This window comes from Chrysoperla carnea, chromosome 1 (genome assembly GCF_905475395.1).
Source record: "Chrysoperla carnea chromosome 1, inChrCarn1.1, whole genome shotgun sequence".
Classification (NCBI taxonomy): domain Eukaryota; kingdom Metazoa; phylum Arthropoda; class Insecta; order Neuroptera; family Chrysopidae; genus Chrysoperla; species Chrysoperla carnea.
The window spans coordinates 110425233-110441383 of NC_058337.1; the positions used below are offsets into that span (position 1 = coordinate 110425233).

Consider the following 16151-nt stretch of genomic DNA (forward strand, 5'->3'; position numbering starts at 1 on the left):
CAATGGCATACTTGCTATTAGATAGTCAAAAGCTCGCCCATTTGAAAAATGCAGGCTGTTTAAACGTATATACAGAGAGAATATACAGGATGGGTCATTTTAATCTATGCATCGGAATGCCTCGGCGCCACCTATTAAAAAATGATCTTAACAAAAATTGTAGAGTTTGATCGGGAACATCATAACAGCCAATTTAGATCCTGGACGATAGGAGATAGAATAGCACTTTAAGTTAGAAAGTTGACATACAAGACTTTCCCGCTACAAAATCTGGCTCTATAAGAAATGAATGTTACAAGTGAAATTTTCAAAATTTAAGAAACCTCCGACAAATTTTTAGGTTACGAAACCATAAATTCGCACATGAAACATAGCGCAGAACACTCTCCATTAAATTACCTTTAAAACAGAATCAAAAAAATCAAAACCGGTTGATCCGTTTAGGCGCTACGATGCCACGGACAGTTGGTCTGTTTCTCGAAATCAAAAACCTAACCAAGAGTATTCTTCATATCAATTTTTTCTGATCACTTTGTAAAAAAATATTTACTTCAAATCTGATTTTGAGCTGAAATTTAATTGGTGACAGGTAGCATAAAATTCCGGCACCAAAGAATAATAACTTTGAATACTGTAACATAATTTAAAAAAAAAAAAACATGTTGACAATTACTGTTTGAATTAAATAATATTAATAATGACAATGAAATTTAAAAGAACATAACAGTTGACATATTTTTAAGACACTTCTTTTTATTCTTTGTCGAGAAGATAACGCGATACTAGAAGTTTTAAATTAATGTTGGAAAATTTGTTTAAATTTAATAACATAATAAAAAGAAAATAGAAAAATCTTTCATTATGAACAGAAAATCCACAAAAAAATAAATAAAATAATATTTTAATTTCGTTAAAATAATGTTCTTAGTTTTTAATTACAATTTTATTCAATTATTCATTGCTAGTTTTGTGATCAATATATCGAAATGTGATTGGGTTGAAATACCACAAGTGACAACGAATCGATATCGTGAACAAAATTTTTATCGATCATCGACAACAACAACTACGACAGAATCGCCGATACAAAATTTACATCGTCATTATACGATTGGTACTAGCCAAAATTTTAAGAAAAATTCTTATGGAAATTTTGAAACTAATAAGTTTGTTAATAATAAAAATGGAGATCCTAATACTCAGATTGGTCGACCTGAGGTAGGTTTAAAAATTTTGTGTTATTTTTTTCTAAATTAAAAAAGTTTAAAAAAAAGCGTAGCCTTTTCGAATAAGTTTTCCAATAGCAAAAAAAAAAAAAGTTATAAACTATTTCGATGCTGAGAAAATGTAAGAAATAAATTATTGGGTTTATTTGACGCTTTTTTCTCAAATTTTTAACTAAAAATTTCACAAATTTTAAATATCAATATCCTGCTCCTATTGATTCAAAACTGTAAATATCAGTGAATTTACTATAAAATTACAATATTTACTTTTGAAGTTAGTTTTAAAGTATAAAGCTGGGAATTTTAGAATGATAGTAGTGAGGAGATCCGAATAGGCTTGAAAAGATAGTTCTTTGACTTTTTGTCAAATTATGCCTTTATTTCTCCATGTGATTTAGAAGGAGAATACTTCATTGCTCAAAGAAATTCCGATTGATTCTGTCTTTTCTATTACTTGGTCTATCCCTGTAAGATTGAGCTGAGATTTCCCTAATGCAGATTGTTTTGCCGATTTATGCTCCCATGTTAGTTTGTAAAGTACAATTCCATATTTCATATTGCATAAAAACATACCTACATTTTAATTTGATTGACGTTACTTGATCCATGCAATCTCGTAAAATAAAATAGAGTGACGTTCTAATTTACATTGGGACTTTAAACAGATATAAAGCTACTGTAAATTTTTCGGGCTAATTGACAACAAGCAAGAAAATCAAAATAGAAAAACTCGAATAGTCATTTTTTATACGATAAATATAGACCGCCATTTATAGTTGGATAAAAAATAAAAAGAATCAAAAGATTTTCTTTCAAAAATGTTTTCAATCTTCAGAAAATAGTTTCTTAACATTGTAAATACGATCAAACGAACATTGCTCATTATTTTTAAACTAAAACAATGGTTTGAAATCAGTAAATACAGTCGGTACTTTGTAGTTTTTAAGCACACAACCGAACAAAAAAACAAATAAAAACTATATATAAACAAAAACGTATCTTTTTAAATAACCCAAAAGGTAACAACTGAACGTTGGTCAGAAACTACAATGAATTTAGAAGATTTAGTGAACGATGCTTTATATAATTTGAAAAATCCGATTGTAACAACAACAACAGAGGAAAGTTCAAGAATAATGATGTTAACAACATCAACAACTGAAATACCGCCACCATTATCAGTATCATCAACGATAGCAACCACTCGACAAGAAGAGACTGGTTTTGATGACGATAGTATCTTTGAGGAAGATGACGAAAATGAATACTATGACGATGTATATGTTACAACAGCATTGGATGATAGTGATGAGCTACAATCATCAAAGGTTGGCAGCGATGATTTTAATAAAATTTTATCAACAATAGAAAAGTCAACACCAAATACACAACAAGAACAAGTTAACGATATAAAACATAATAAAAAAGGAACAAAGGATAAAGCTCGAGTTAAACTAGAAAACGATGATAGTAAATCGTCATTATTTTCAATGGCTGGATTTTTACCATTATTAAAGGATATACAAGAGACATTAACGAAAAATAATAAACAGACAACATCGAGTAAAGTGGAATTGTTAGAAAATATTCGTGATCAATTGTTGGCAAATATAAGTGAGTATGAAAATATCTCTTTGAACATTAGAATGCAATCAATATACTTGAACTCGATATTTTAGTTGCTTTGCTTGTTTTATTTTTCCTTTTGTTTTTTCTTTCATAAAACTTGATTTTTAGTTCTTATGTAAAATCACGCCGTCAAAAGGTTTCTTTCGATGGGCATTTTCTTGTTAATTTGCAGAAATTTTTACGAAACTAAGAAAGTTTCTGAATACTCCACTGTCTCCGATATTAACAAGTTCTTAAACAATATTTAAGCCATATTATAAGTTGACAGCAACTTCTCCTGGAACTATTTTGAGATTTTTTACAATACCAACAAACTTTAAATTATCCGGGGCAGTGCAAAGGAGAGAGGGTAGGTCATATCTGCTTCTTCTGCTTCTTGTGGTACCCCCGTAATAATCACTTTGCAATGATAAGCCGCAATGTCTACATAGTTCCTTCCAACCATTTTACACTCTTCAACGAAGGATAAAACCAACGATTCACCTTTGACTCCACTCTGACCAAGCTTGTATTGTAGTAAACACTTTCCTTTCTGTACATCCTATTATAACCAAATGTTGTAACATAAATCAATCAACGTTAAACACCCAGTGACAGTTATGTGCCATTTCCAAACAACTCGATCGGTATAACAAAACTTCACCGTTCTCTGGGCCTCACCATATAAAGAGAGCAATAATGCTGTGCCTCAGAGTCTTCAGCTTACCTATTCGGGAACTTTGATATTTCTATAAAAAAAATTAATACATAATTGTGGGTCACTTTCCAAAGTCGATCTTTCGTTGATTGAAAGGGTAGAAGAGCTCCAATGACATTAATAAAATTGATTGAACCCTTTAAATGTTCTACTCCCGACATGCAAACCTTTAATAAATGAAATACAATGTCGACTTTATTTGACTTTTGGTCAATTTTATAACAACTCTCAATTTTTACACGAAAATAAACACTGCTTTATTCAAATAATTCAAATTCTCTTTTCTCTCTTTAAAATTTTAATTTTTGTTCAGATTATCGTATGAATGCATTATGGGGAGGTGGTGGAAATAAAGTTGGTAATAGAAATAGAAGTAAATCAACAATAATTCGTGAACGTCGTGCTGCACGTACATTATTTCAAGACAAAGAGCATGACGATCATCATCATGACCATCATTACGAAGAACATGAATACGAGCATCATGTAGATTTTCCATCAAATGCAGCTGCTCTATTAGCATTAAGTTTTTTAACATTTGCTGTATTTCTCATCAAATTAGTGCTGGTAAGTATTTTATATTTGAAATGTTCAATATTATTTACTAACAGTAAAACTCTTATTACAAAAAAAAATTTTACGAATTAAATGTACAGAAAATAATCATGGTCCGATTCTTTACAATCTGGACTCACACTACTTCAAAAGTTTCGAATGCAATTTTGTAGTTTATATCAGGATGCACGAAGGGCGCCAGGGCAATTTTGGATAAAATGCTTGATTTTTTTTATATGAAGTTGGACTAAGTTTAAATCAGCCCCGAAAATTTTAGGGGGAAGGGAGGGTCTGTTTTCATTCAAAAGGTAAAAAAGCGGTTGCATGCCAGCTAGAATTATCAAAAGAGAATCAAAAAGCTTTAATCGTTTAGATAGAGCAAACAATAAATCATTTTTGCATTCTTTTTCCAGAAAGGGAATTGGTCCAAAAAATCAGATCGAAATCTTTAACATATCTCTTTGTGCATGTGTGTATGAAATGGTAGCGATCTCGGATTTACGCCAATCTTTATGCAATAACAAACATCAAGTTGTGCTGAAAAGGTTGCCAAAAGTGGAGCGTAGAGATTATATCTTAAGAGGGGGGAAAAAATTAAAACTTTTCTGTTATTTTTTCTCTGAGCCACACAACTCAAAAAAGTGTTTTAGACAGTTATAGAAAGTTATTGACAACATCTAGAAAGTTGAATATTTGGATCATAAGGGTCATACTTGAATAGTTTCTATAAATTTCATTTGTCCCTAAGCCTTAAAAATGTAGCCATTTTTTATCAATCGATTCAAAATTCACTTGTTCTAATTAAATTAAATCTATGTTTAAAATCATTCTTTAGTATTAAAAAATATTTCAATAGCTTTTTCGTGTACAAAAAACAAATTAAAAGACTCAGTGACAAGTTTTGAATAAAAAAACCAACCACATACACAAAAAAAAAAAAAAAAACTGATTGGTCTTGAAATCAACTTGTGATAATAATGTTTTTCAACAGTAGCTCTATGTAGAGTGAGTGCATGTTGCTAGAAGAGTTTTAGTTGATGAAGAATCTTTATGAATAATGATTGAAAGAAAATGTGTGGACTCATCACAAAATTGATTTGGCCGTTAATGTTCTTTACTTTACTTTTAACTTTGATAAATTGATGGTTTTCACTTGAATGTGTCTATATTATGTAGGTATGTATGTATGCGGTAGCTCTTCTTTTAGAGTATGTTGTTTCTATATAGCAGCTAAATTCTAGGTGCTCATATGGATTCAAAGTGGCTAGAAAAAAGACGCCTTATTACGATTCCGATTAACAAATGATATGACGAATTTTAACATTTTTGACATCAATACTAGCTTTGAAGAAGTATATTTAAGCGAATATTAAACCCATCAATTTTGGTACTCCACACCAATCAGCCAACAGGGTCATCGAGAAAAAAAATGCCTTTTTTTACAAAGAAAATTAAATTTTCTAAAAAATAAATATGGATTTCCAAAATCAATTTAATCTCTCTTTTAAATTCCGTTAAATAAGATTTTGGATGCATAAATATTATAGGCAAAAAGCGTAGCATACATTTATCTCAGGTTATACATAGTTTTCATAAGGAATGGGAAATAATAAAAATAGGAAATCATAAATGTTTTTGATTTAGAAAGCGAAACAAACTTATTTCATTGCATGCTCAGAACTGTAAAAATCGATATTATTAAACAAGAGATTATGCTATAATGTCATTGAAATAATTTTTATTTGCAAAACGTAGTCATGTGTCTTACTTTTGTCCTATAAGACGACGATTTTTTAAAGTTGTATATCCATCTGATAATTTCCACACCTAGGCAAAACTTGAAGTCAATAATAATTATTTTTGCAAGTACCTATAAAGTAGATTGGAGATACCTATACTAACAGGTAAAGTTTTTCTGACCCAAACTAGATTTTTTCAAGCTCCCAGAATATTGTATTCATTCTATTTCATTCAAAATATTCTAGGGGAAGTATGTCATTATATCAAACAAACAATTTCTTGCGCCAAGAGATCCAATTATTTGTGTATTCTATATCTATTCAAGTCTATTCCAAGAATTGGAAGATTATTATAGAAAATATTCATTCCTCCATTTAGTATTTAATCAGGTTTTTCCGTTCTCGACAATTCTCGGACTTTAATTAATATTTTCTTTGGAAATGTAACATTTCTCAGAGTCTTTTACAAAGAACAGTTGCCATGTTCCATATGGTAAACCATACATACTTTTAATGTTGTTCAAATATAACAACATTCAACATATCGTATGTGATAGCATCTGTATATGCATGTGAAAAACGTTTGAAAATCATTGCACAAAAAAATATCAACCATCGCATGAAGCATCGTCTTCTTCTTTAATATATCGCCGTAGGTTTTTAAAAACTACTTCTCTCTGCATTTTATAAATCAGATTTTTTTTACTTTTTAATTTTTGAACGTTACTAGTTCTTTTAATTCGTATGCAATCATCTATCAACCATGATATTTTTTAATAACTAAAAATGAATGCCTTCCAAATTTTGTGCTCGAATATTTTATGGCAAGGTAATTATTTATAGGCTATTGCAGGAGAGTCGGAAACGTCTGGTACTCAGATCAATTTTCGTCCGACCAAACTTTCCACTCTACACTCTTATATGATCTATGATTCTAAAAACACAATAGCATAAGAATAACACGTGTTTAATGCTCTGGGTGCAGTCTCCCTCTAAATGCAAAAATAATAATAATTTTAACTACATTATATTATAAATTATTTTTTTACTTTTTAGTTCATATTAATTTGTTTTGGAAAAGTTTCCCTTTTGAATCAGTTTTCTTTTTGTTAAAAGTTTTTTTATTTTATTCCATCCCAGTAATCGGAACAAATCTAGTATTCGAAACACCCATGTTTCTATAAATATTACCTATCTACCTAGTTAGGCCCCCAGTCCCGCTGTGCAAAATGAAGTTGCCACTTTCTGCCTCCGCCGAGTAGAAAAATAGTATACAAACTATTAGAGCAAGTAAAGAGTATCTGAGATCTCATGTTCGCTACCCACAATTTCGCCTCGGGAGATAGTGAACATGAGATCTGAGACATTTTGTACTTTTACTCCCAAGATATACTTTTGTTTATACAATTAATTGATTGATTATTTTCAAATTAAATAAAGGCAGGAGTAACGAAGAAAGAGAGTAGTCTGAAAGCTGATACAAACACTACAACGAACAACTGATTTGATAACGCTGCCATCGCAATATGGACTCTTATGCTATACAAACATTATGTTTGCGTAAATAATTTTCTAAGAAGCTTTTACGTTTGCGGTTTACAAACATTTTGTATAGTTTTACACTATTTTTCAAGTAATAATACCTCAATCAAAGTAAATTCAAAAAAGTGGTGTATTATAGTATCCTTCAACATCGTCTGACGTAATTACACGGCGTCATTGTTAACGATTATCTACTACCCAACGGTTTTTAAAGACCTAACAACTTTTAAAAAAGTCCGCGTTGTTTGCAGCTTACAGTAGCTGCATTCGTTGACCTTTTTGAGCGTATTAGCTATTCTATTTAGTGTCGATGTGACTACGATATAGTTTTTACGTATGTGAAAAGCGCGTGATTAGGATTCGCCTGACATTTAACTACGTGATTTTAAAATCTAATTGGGCTCAAGATAATATTGCTTCTTAAAATTCCATGAACATTTTGGAGATTTAATTCTTCAAAGTTAAGTGTTTGACATTTGCAAACGGAATCTAAAAAATAAATCACACTCTTTTTGTTTATAGTATAATGAAAATTTTGTAATAAGCTTAAACTATCAATTCTTGACTGTTCTTTTATGAAAAAAAAAAAAACCTTTAACGTGTAATTCACAATTACAGCTATGATTCTTAGATTTAATGATTCTTAGATTCTAAATTAAAAGTTCTGAGCTTTAAATTAATGAACTTTACCCCTAGCTAAATCTGATTTCAAATGAATATATTTATTTGTATTTATTTTGATTATTTTTACTTATTTTCTCAAGGTATGAATAAATTCGTTTTATAATATAAATAATAAGTATATCAAACAGAATTCTTTATTTCTTTTTCTTGCTTTTAATGTCTCTTTTATAGAATATCGCTGTAAACGAATAACGTATATGTGTAACGAATACAAGTGGTATATATCTAGGGCAAATAGTTACTTAGTAACTCCTACATTCTATTTGGTTTTTCTATTTTGCAGTAAAAAAAATATCGCATGTGTTTAAATAATTTATGGCTTTTACTATTTGCATGTTAACGTAGAAATAGTTTTCACGTCATGGTCACAATTTAAATTGGTTGGTTTTTAATAATTTTAAAATTGTTTCTTATATCGATACTGGTACAATCTAATTAAAAAATGTTCTACGAAGTATGAAAGAAGATTAGAAAAACCAGCATAAGCTGGAATGTAAATCTTCAGCCATTAATTTATCTTAGTTAAATATAGTTGATAAAAATACACAAATACCAGGAATCGATTCCGTATGTCCTGAATTCATATCTCTTGGGGGTTTTACCAGCCTGACACAGATAAAAATAATAAATTTAAATTTATCTTTTAATAACAATGAGTGAAATTACACGTAATCGTTACACGTAATCGTGTAACAAGTCATACTCTTGTAAATAAGATATTTTTATATAATGAAAGGTTTTTGTTCTATTAGAAATTTGATATTTTATCATTTAACTTTAGAACTTTAGAAGCATAGAGAAAAAAATTTTTGGTTTCCTGTAAAATAATATTTTTTAATTTTAATTTTTTTCTCTATTCACTTTGGGTATGTTTTATTATTCGAACTACTTAATCGATTTAAACGTGACCATTAGGTGATCTGAACCGCTATATGTATTTATTCGTTAGAAAAATTCATGACAAGAGGGAATTAAAAAATTAAATTTCAAATTTCTCTATAATACATAGTATTTTGAAAAAGGGGACTCTTGTGACTCTTTCTCGAGACGCTTAGTTTTCGAAATAAAAATTCTTGAAAAATTAAAAATGCAATATTCGATTTTAAGAAAATTAGAAAGTGTTATTTTTTCAATCTCTGAATGAATTCACTCAGCTCGCGCAGCTCCTGCGCTACGAATTTTTTAACTATTTATTTTATTTCAAGTGTATATTATTCGTGAATTTTAGTAAAATGTATGTAGTTTTATGATTATAAAACAATGAACAATATTTAAACACATATAACTACAAAATTGATGGAAAACAAAATTTAATTATAATTGCAAATATTTATCACTATCAACATCAATGTGTGCTACTGTTTTGTTGTTGTTGTTGTTGTTGTTTAAAATAATTATATTTTCACAATATTATTATCAACATCCATCCAATCCAACAACTACCAACCAGTCTATATATTTAGTGAGTATTTTAATATTATATTTTATTATATTATTATTATTATTAACAGTTTATTTTATAGATAGGTTTCTACATCGTTTAATTTAGCATATTGTATAATTTAACAGATCCGTTTTTACCATCTGCTAGAATATATAACTTATACATATAGTTAGCGCAATATAATCGATTTTAGTCCGTATACCTTAAAAAAATTACCATATATACTCAGTTTTATCGAAATTGGAGACAACAAAATTTTTCGACTTTTTGCAATTTTTTTAAAGGGTCACCCTTTTGAAAAAAACAAAAAAAATTTTGTTTTGGAATTTGATGAAACTCGGTGGATGGGGTAATCAAAAAATATAAAAATCAGGTTAATTTAATTATTGGATGCAAAGTTTCTGAGATATCGCAATGTTTGGATCGATTTTAGCCCGTATCTCAATAACTATTCGACCAGTCATCAAATGAACCCAATTTTTACTTTTTGTGTTGAAATTACCTTATATACCGAGTTTTATCGAAATTAGAGCTAAAAAAATTTCTTGATTTTTTGCAATTTTTTAAGAGGTACGTACCCCTTAAAAAAAAGAGAAAATCACAACAAAAATTTTGTTTTGGAGTTTGATGAAACTAGGTGGATGGGGTAATTTTGATCCAAAATGTATAAAAATCAGGTTACTTTAATAATTGGTCCTAAAGAAAATATCATGGGAAACTTCATTTTCAAAAAAGTTGGAAAAATTAAAATCCATAAAATTGTCATCAAAAAGGAGGATAAGCGAAGTCTATAACGTGATAGCCTTTGTTTTTAGTTATTATATATTTGTCGTTACCATATTGAAAAAAGTTTTAGTTTCCTAGGCTAAGGTGTTATATCTATAGCTTTATATTCATAGCATGTTGATGACGCGAAACCATAATATTATACCCTACTAAACATTATTTATAAGCCATATTTAACATATCGCCCAACGCGCTATAGAAGTTTTCACTTCCGTAGAGCACATCATTCATGTTAGATCCGAATTTTTTTATTAGAAAGGTTGATCTAGCACCAACAGTACTACAAAAGGTTTATTTCACAATTTATGTTTCTTCATTACGTTTTTTTTAAGTTTATATATATGTATATATATTCACCAAAATGTTTATCAAGCCCGTGCCTGTATTCATAAAATGATATTTACGTAAAAACAGGAATATTTGGAGATTGGTGGTTGGTTGTGCGTGACGTCAAATCAAAATATTTTATTAGAAGGTTTATTGTAAACACTGATTTGATTAATCACGGTGAATTGACGAAATCTCGATTGTAATTTTAATCAGCTAATACGTTTGCTTATAATAAACACATGCATTTAAGATAAATATTTTTATTCAAATATTATCAACCAACAAAGTAAATCTTCTATTACAAATTCCATACCAATTCGTTCAACCGTTTCATCATGGCAGATAGATATTATTTTTATATAAAATTCACAGGATCTTGGATAGTTTTTGGTTTTTCAATTATAATAGTATCTAAATTTGACATTAACCTGAGAATTTTTAAATAAGATGTTAAAAAAAATACTATTTAGATAATTCGAACAAAAATTAAGCATTATTAAGCCTTTATGTAAGCAGATTACACGAAGCGAGTTTAAGGAAACAGACCTCTTGGGCAAAATCTATAAATAGATTCATTAGTTAATTATTCGTTAACTTGGTGTCCCCCCCTGTTACCCTCTTGTGGTGCTCCATTTCGGTAGCCTCGTATGCCACTGCTCCTTTGCCACTCTTTAAATCCGCCACTGATGGACATAATCCGGGAAGGGATTTTTAATATACTTTTGGGAAAACAAGATAATTTGTCCTTCTTAACAAGAAAAAATAATCAATTGTTCGAAGGACACTGTAGGATCCTCAGAATTTGCGAGGTAATTTCGTTGACAAATAATTTCAGTTCTAAATTATCTTTAAAGGCCCACTAGAAATACGTGAAAATAACAGTATGTTATAAAAATAAATTAGTTTGTAAAACTATCCAAGCATAAGTTAACATTTTTTTTCGATTTATATGTTGATATAACTGAAATTAGGAAGGACAACATAAAACTATTTTCTAAGACTTTAAAACATAGTCCAAACACGTACCTATCCCCCACCACTATAATTTTGCATTTTTAATGAAATTACTTGAACAAATATTGTGTATTTAGGTGAGGTTTGCACAGTACATTTTGTAGCACTAAAAGTAAGATACAAGTAGGGCACCTTTCTTTCTTTTCACTCTCATAGGAGTTATAATTCGATATTTCTTCCCCTTCAATCCTTGAACAAATTCTTATTCTCTTCTACTCTTCTCATTTTACGTCTTGTTTTTTCAACTCTCTTCTAGACTTGAGTGCTGGCCGCGTGCTAGTTTAAAACTAAACGTCTTGCCGTAAGAAGGCGACATTATAAGGTCATTACTGAAACGGTTTGTTTGACTGCTAATATAATTATAATTTAAAAAATATGTATATATCTATTTTATAAAATATCTATGTGAATAATATTACATACCATTATTAAAATGAATGATATTTATTCAGGGGAAATCGTTTAATTAATTAATTATTTTATGATCATACTAAATTAATTTTTGTTAAATATTATATAAAAATAAACACGCAATTAAATCATTAGAATTAGTAAAATATATGCATAATGTATTTTTGTATATAGGTATTATATTTACAGTAAAAAGGTATTTAAATAAAAAATGTTTGCATTTGAATTAAATTTTTGAAAATATTAAAAATTGCAAATTATTTGGTGATTTAATTTTTACTACACATAGCTTTTGATCTCTTCGCACAGCGTCTCTCACCCAGAGGTGTCTGCTATCTTTGAATTGGAGTGACTATAGAACACTAGAACTCTGATCCTGATGAAATTCAGGCACAGTGCCAATATTTCTTTAAAAAAAAAATTTTTCTTTCTCCGATAACTTCCATTGACTTTTACTGATACTTCTCATACTTTTCATTTAATATTTTCGATAAATTGTATTTGGACCAGTTACTTTTCTTGCAGATTAAAAAAAAAAAACTGGAATCTATCTTTTAAAGAAAGAATTTTCAGAAGAGAAGAAATATGTTTGGTCATGTTTCGAAGTAAACGTATAGGAGAATTATATTAGCCCTATTTATGAGTGTTACATTTTTTGAACAATTTTCTTTATCTCACGTTACACATTTTGTGGATGAAGGCTAGACTAAAAAAGGTGTAATATTTTTACGGTCAAAAATTTTTTTGTAAACTATAAATTTATTAGTGATCCCAAATGGTTACATTTCGGGGTAATTTTTGCCCGGAATCAGGTGATGGGCTACTTATGTATCCTTATTGTTATACACATCGTTTATTTAGTTCTTATAATGTGGGTAATGTATTTGTTATTTCATCACTGAATAAAAATTAATTCTTAATTACGATTCTATTATCATATCGTCATTTATTTTGGAATGATAATTTCCGATTTAATTATCATATACATTCGATCATATACATCGAAGGGTACTTCGTTCCCAACGGGTGTTCAAGGATACATCATGTTTTTTTTAGCGGGAGTAGGTATATTTTTTATTCATTAAAACTTTTCATTTATTTCTTATAAATATAAATTTTTACTCAATGTTACTAAGTATCCTCTTAACAATTCATTTAATGAAAGTTTAATACAAATATACAACAAAAAATTATTCACAATAAACATAATAATAAATAAATATATAACAATAAAATAAATAAAAATATAATTTAATGATTATTTGTTTTAATGTTTTATTTATTTATATTTACTTTTGTTTATCTTCCTTAATGAAAATTCTATTGTTATGTATTTATTGTGAATATAAATTATCGAAAAAAATATTGGTTCAATGAACATGCCCATCAAGTTATTAGTTTTGTTTAACCTTCAATCTACCATCAATAACTAAACATTTTCTACCTTTGTAGAAGACCACAAAGTGTAGCAGCGCCAAGACAGTATAACAGGCACAAAGAATCTGTTACATATAGTAGTTCTATTTAAGAAACAAAACTCCCGTTTTGCCATCAAGGGTGTTCTCGCATTGAAAAACTCTATATTTCCATTCCCCCTAAAAATAAGCGGATACCTGCTTTTTCGTTTTTTGGTTTCGCTATTCAGTTTTCGACATATATAGATGGACACTTTTTTTTAAATTACCCTGTACATAATTATTAATACATCCTACATTGTACAAAATAATTGATTATCTAAATATGACAGTTTTATGTACATATTTCATCAAAATAATAATAATTATAATAATTATTGAACTTTTTTTTTTTATTTGATTGCTTTTTGAATAAAATACATAACAAAAACTCATATAAAACAAAAATAATATTTATGAAAATGATAGAAACATATCAGTCCACAGTATAGCAATCGTTTACATAATCGATTTATGTAACAGGCTGATACTTCGTTTTAAACCCCCGAACTAAAAAAAAGGAGTGTTACAAGTGCTATGTGTGTAAGTCTGCCTGTGTGTCTGTCTGTCTGTGGCATCGTATCGCCTAAACGGATAAACCGATTTTGATTTTTTTGTTTTGTTTGCAAGGTAATTTATTGGAGAGTGTTCTGAGCTATGTTTCTGGTGCGAATTTAGGGTTCCGATCCGAAAAAAATTAAAAATTGGCGATGATCTTCCAAATCAGCTTAGTTTGGAAAAGGCTTTAAGGAAAAAGGCAATTTAATGGAGAGATTTCTTAGATTTCTTTCAAATGCGAGTTTAGGGTTCCGTACCCGAGTTTTGTAGGTAGTTTTTTAAATTTTGGAGTCATATTCTTTTGTAAAACACTTATAAAAGATTTTAACTTTGTCGCAATGTTAAAATTGATTAATAACTTTTTTTGTGATTCTAATACAAAGATAATCAAATTACAAATAGAAAATTTTCATTCTTTTCTGGAAAATAGATCTGTTTGGTAAGCAGAAAATTTTCACTTATGAAAAAAGACGATGTACTGCGAACTAATTTGAATGAAATTGAATGAATATTTATTTTTATATGCTCTAATCAAATGAATTTTATGGACAAAAATTTATTTGTATTTATTTGTTTATTTATGAAACATGTTGTATGGTTTGACAACTGTATACAAATTGTATAATGCGAATAAAAATCCCTGTGGCGTTTATATTCATATTTTTAGAAGCTAGAAAAACAAGAAATATTGGTTAATTGAGTATAAAAATCATGTATAATAGTACTGTTCTTCTTTCACAACAAGTGAAATTTACAAAATTTAAAAAATCCTCGCTAAATTTTTCTGGTACCGAATTCTTAACTTGTACTTGAAACGTAGCTAAGAACAGTCTCCTTAATATTTCCTTTCAAATGAAACCAAAAAAATTAAAATCGGTTCATCCGTTTAGGCACTACGCCATATAGGCATACACACACACACACACATAGCGATCAAACTTATAACATTCCCTGTTTTTAGTTTGGGGGTTAAAAAACTCTCACAACCTTTGTATATTTACTGAATTAAAGTTTTATTTTACTCATATAATTTTCAATCATTTATTAGTCTATCTCTAGGTACACGGTTATTTCTTTTTTTCTAGAGCCTAATATTCAAGCATTTATCACGTCTTGCAATCATGTTTTCTTTGGTGATTTGGTCGCTTTTCTCTTCGTGACCTGCCTTTTTTATTTCTTTAGCCATTGTCAATCTAACATCTCTGACTCAAACAAATATATCCTTCCTTTTGTCCTTTTTTATTTCTTTCAATTGCAATGGCTTTCTGCTAGTTTTGGCTCTAGTTTTACCTTTAGAGATATATATTAAGTGGCATTGGTCTCCCACGTCATTCAATTCTACTTCGCTTGGTCTAGAGATTTGTGGTTTTTTGAATAAATTATGACAATTTAAAATAAAATGAAAACAGTTTGGTCTTCGCTATGTAAAGATTCAATCGTGTAAATATAAATGAGTCCAACCAAGCAATCCTTTATTGTATGTAGAATAGAACATGTCTCGCTCTCACATTTTGGCTCACACCATAGAATAAAGAATACGTACTAGATATACGTACTTTAAGGCACTAATATTGTATTTTCTGTTTCAGCAAGTAATACAAGCATTGCAAGCGAAAGCTCAAAATATGACGACAACAACAACAAGTGCAACGATTATTCGCTTAAAAAGATCTGAAGAGGAAGAATATGAAAATGCTGCCAGAATATTGAATTATATTGATACATTTTCGATTAAATAGCAAATGTAATAGTTCAAATAAAACCTAACCTCATTCGAATGATTTAATTTATCCAAAAATATCCTCTATTTAGTCCTGTAAATGTAGAAGTTAATGCAAGCGTAGCCTGTTCTCATCAATTTTCTTTTCTTCGTTTAATTAAGAGTTTTAATAAATTAAATGCATTCTAAAATAGGTATTGCAAATTGATTTCTGTGTGAAGTTATTTCTTAATCTTTCGATTCACTTTTGGGTGCAGCAAACTCACGTCTTCATCAATTTTCAAGAAATTATTAAGTCTTCTGATCTTAGGGAAGGAAGATTCTGGTCTTAATAAATTGATTAGTTTATAACAATCAGTTGT

General features: G+C 29.1%; 1 protein-coding gene across 1 annotated transcript; it reads left to right on the forward strand.

Annotated features, from left to right (window-relative positions):
- The first annotated feature begins 1175 nt into the window (after positions 1-1175).
- On the forward strand, positions 1176-15808 carry LOC123293459. Its single transcript, XM_044874288.1, has 4 exons — positions 1176-1218; positions 2246-2840; positions 3866-4119; positions 15659-15808. The coding sequence occupies exons 2-4, from the start codon at positions 2276-2278 to the stop codon at positions 15806-15808; spliced, it is 969 nt and encodes a 322-aa protein (XP_044730223.1). The 5' UTR covers positions 1176-1218; positions 2246-2275.
- Positions 15809-16151: the final 343 nt, after the last annotated feature.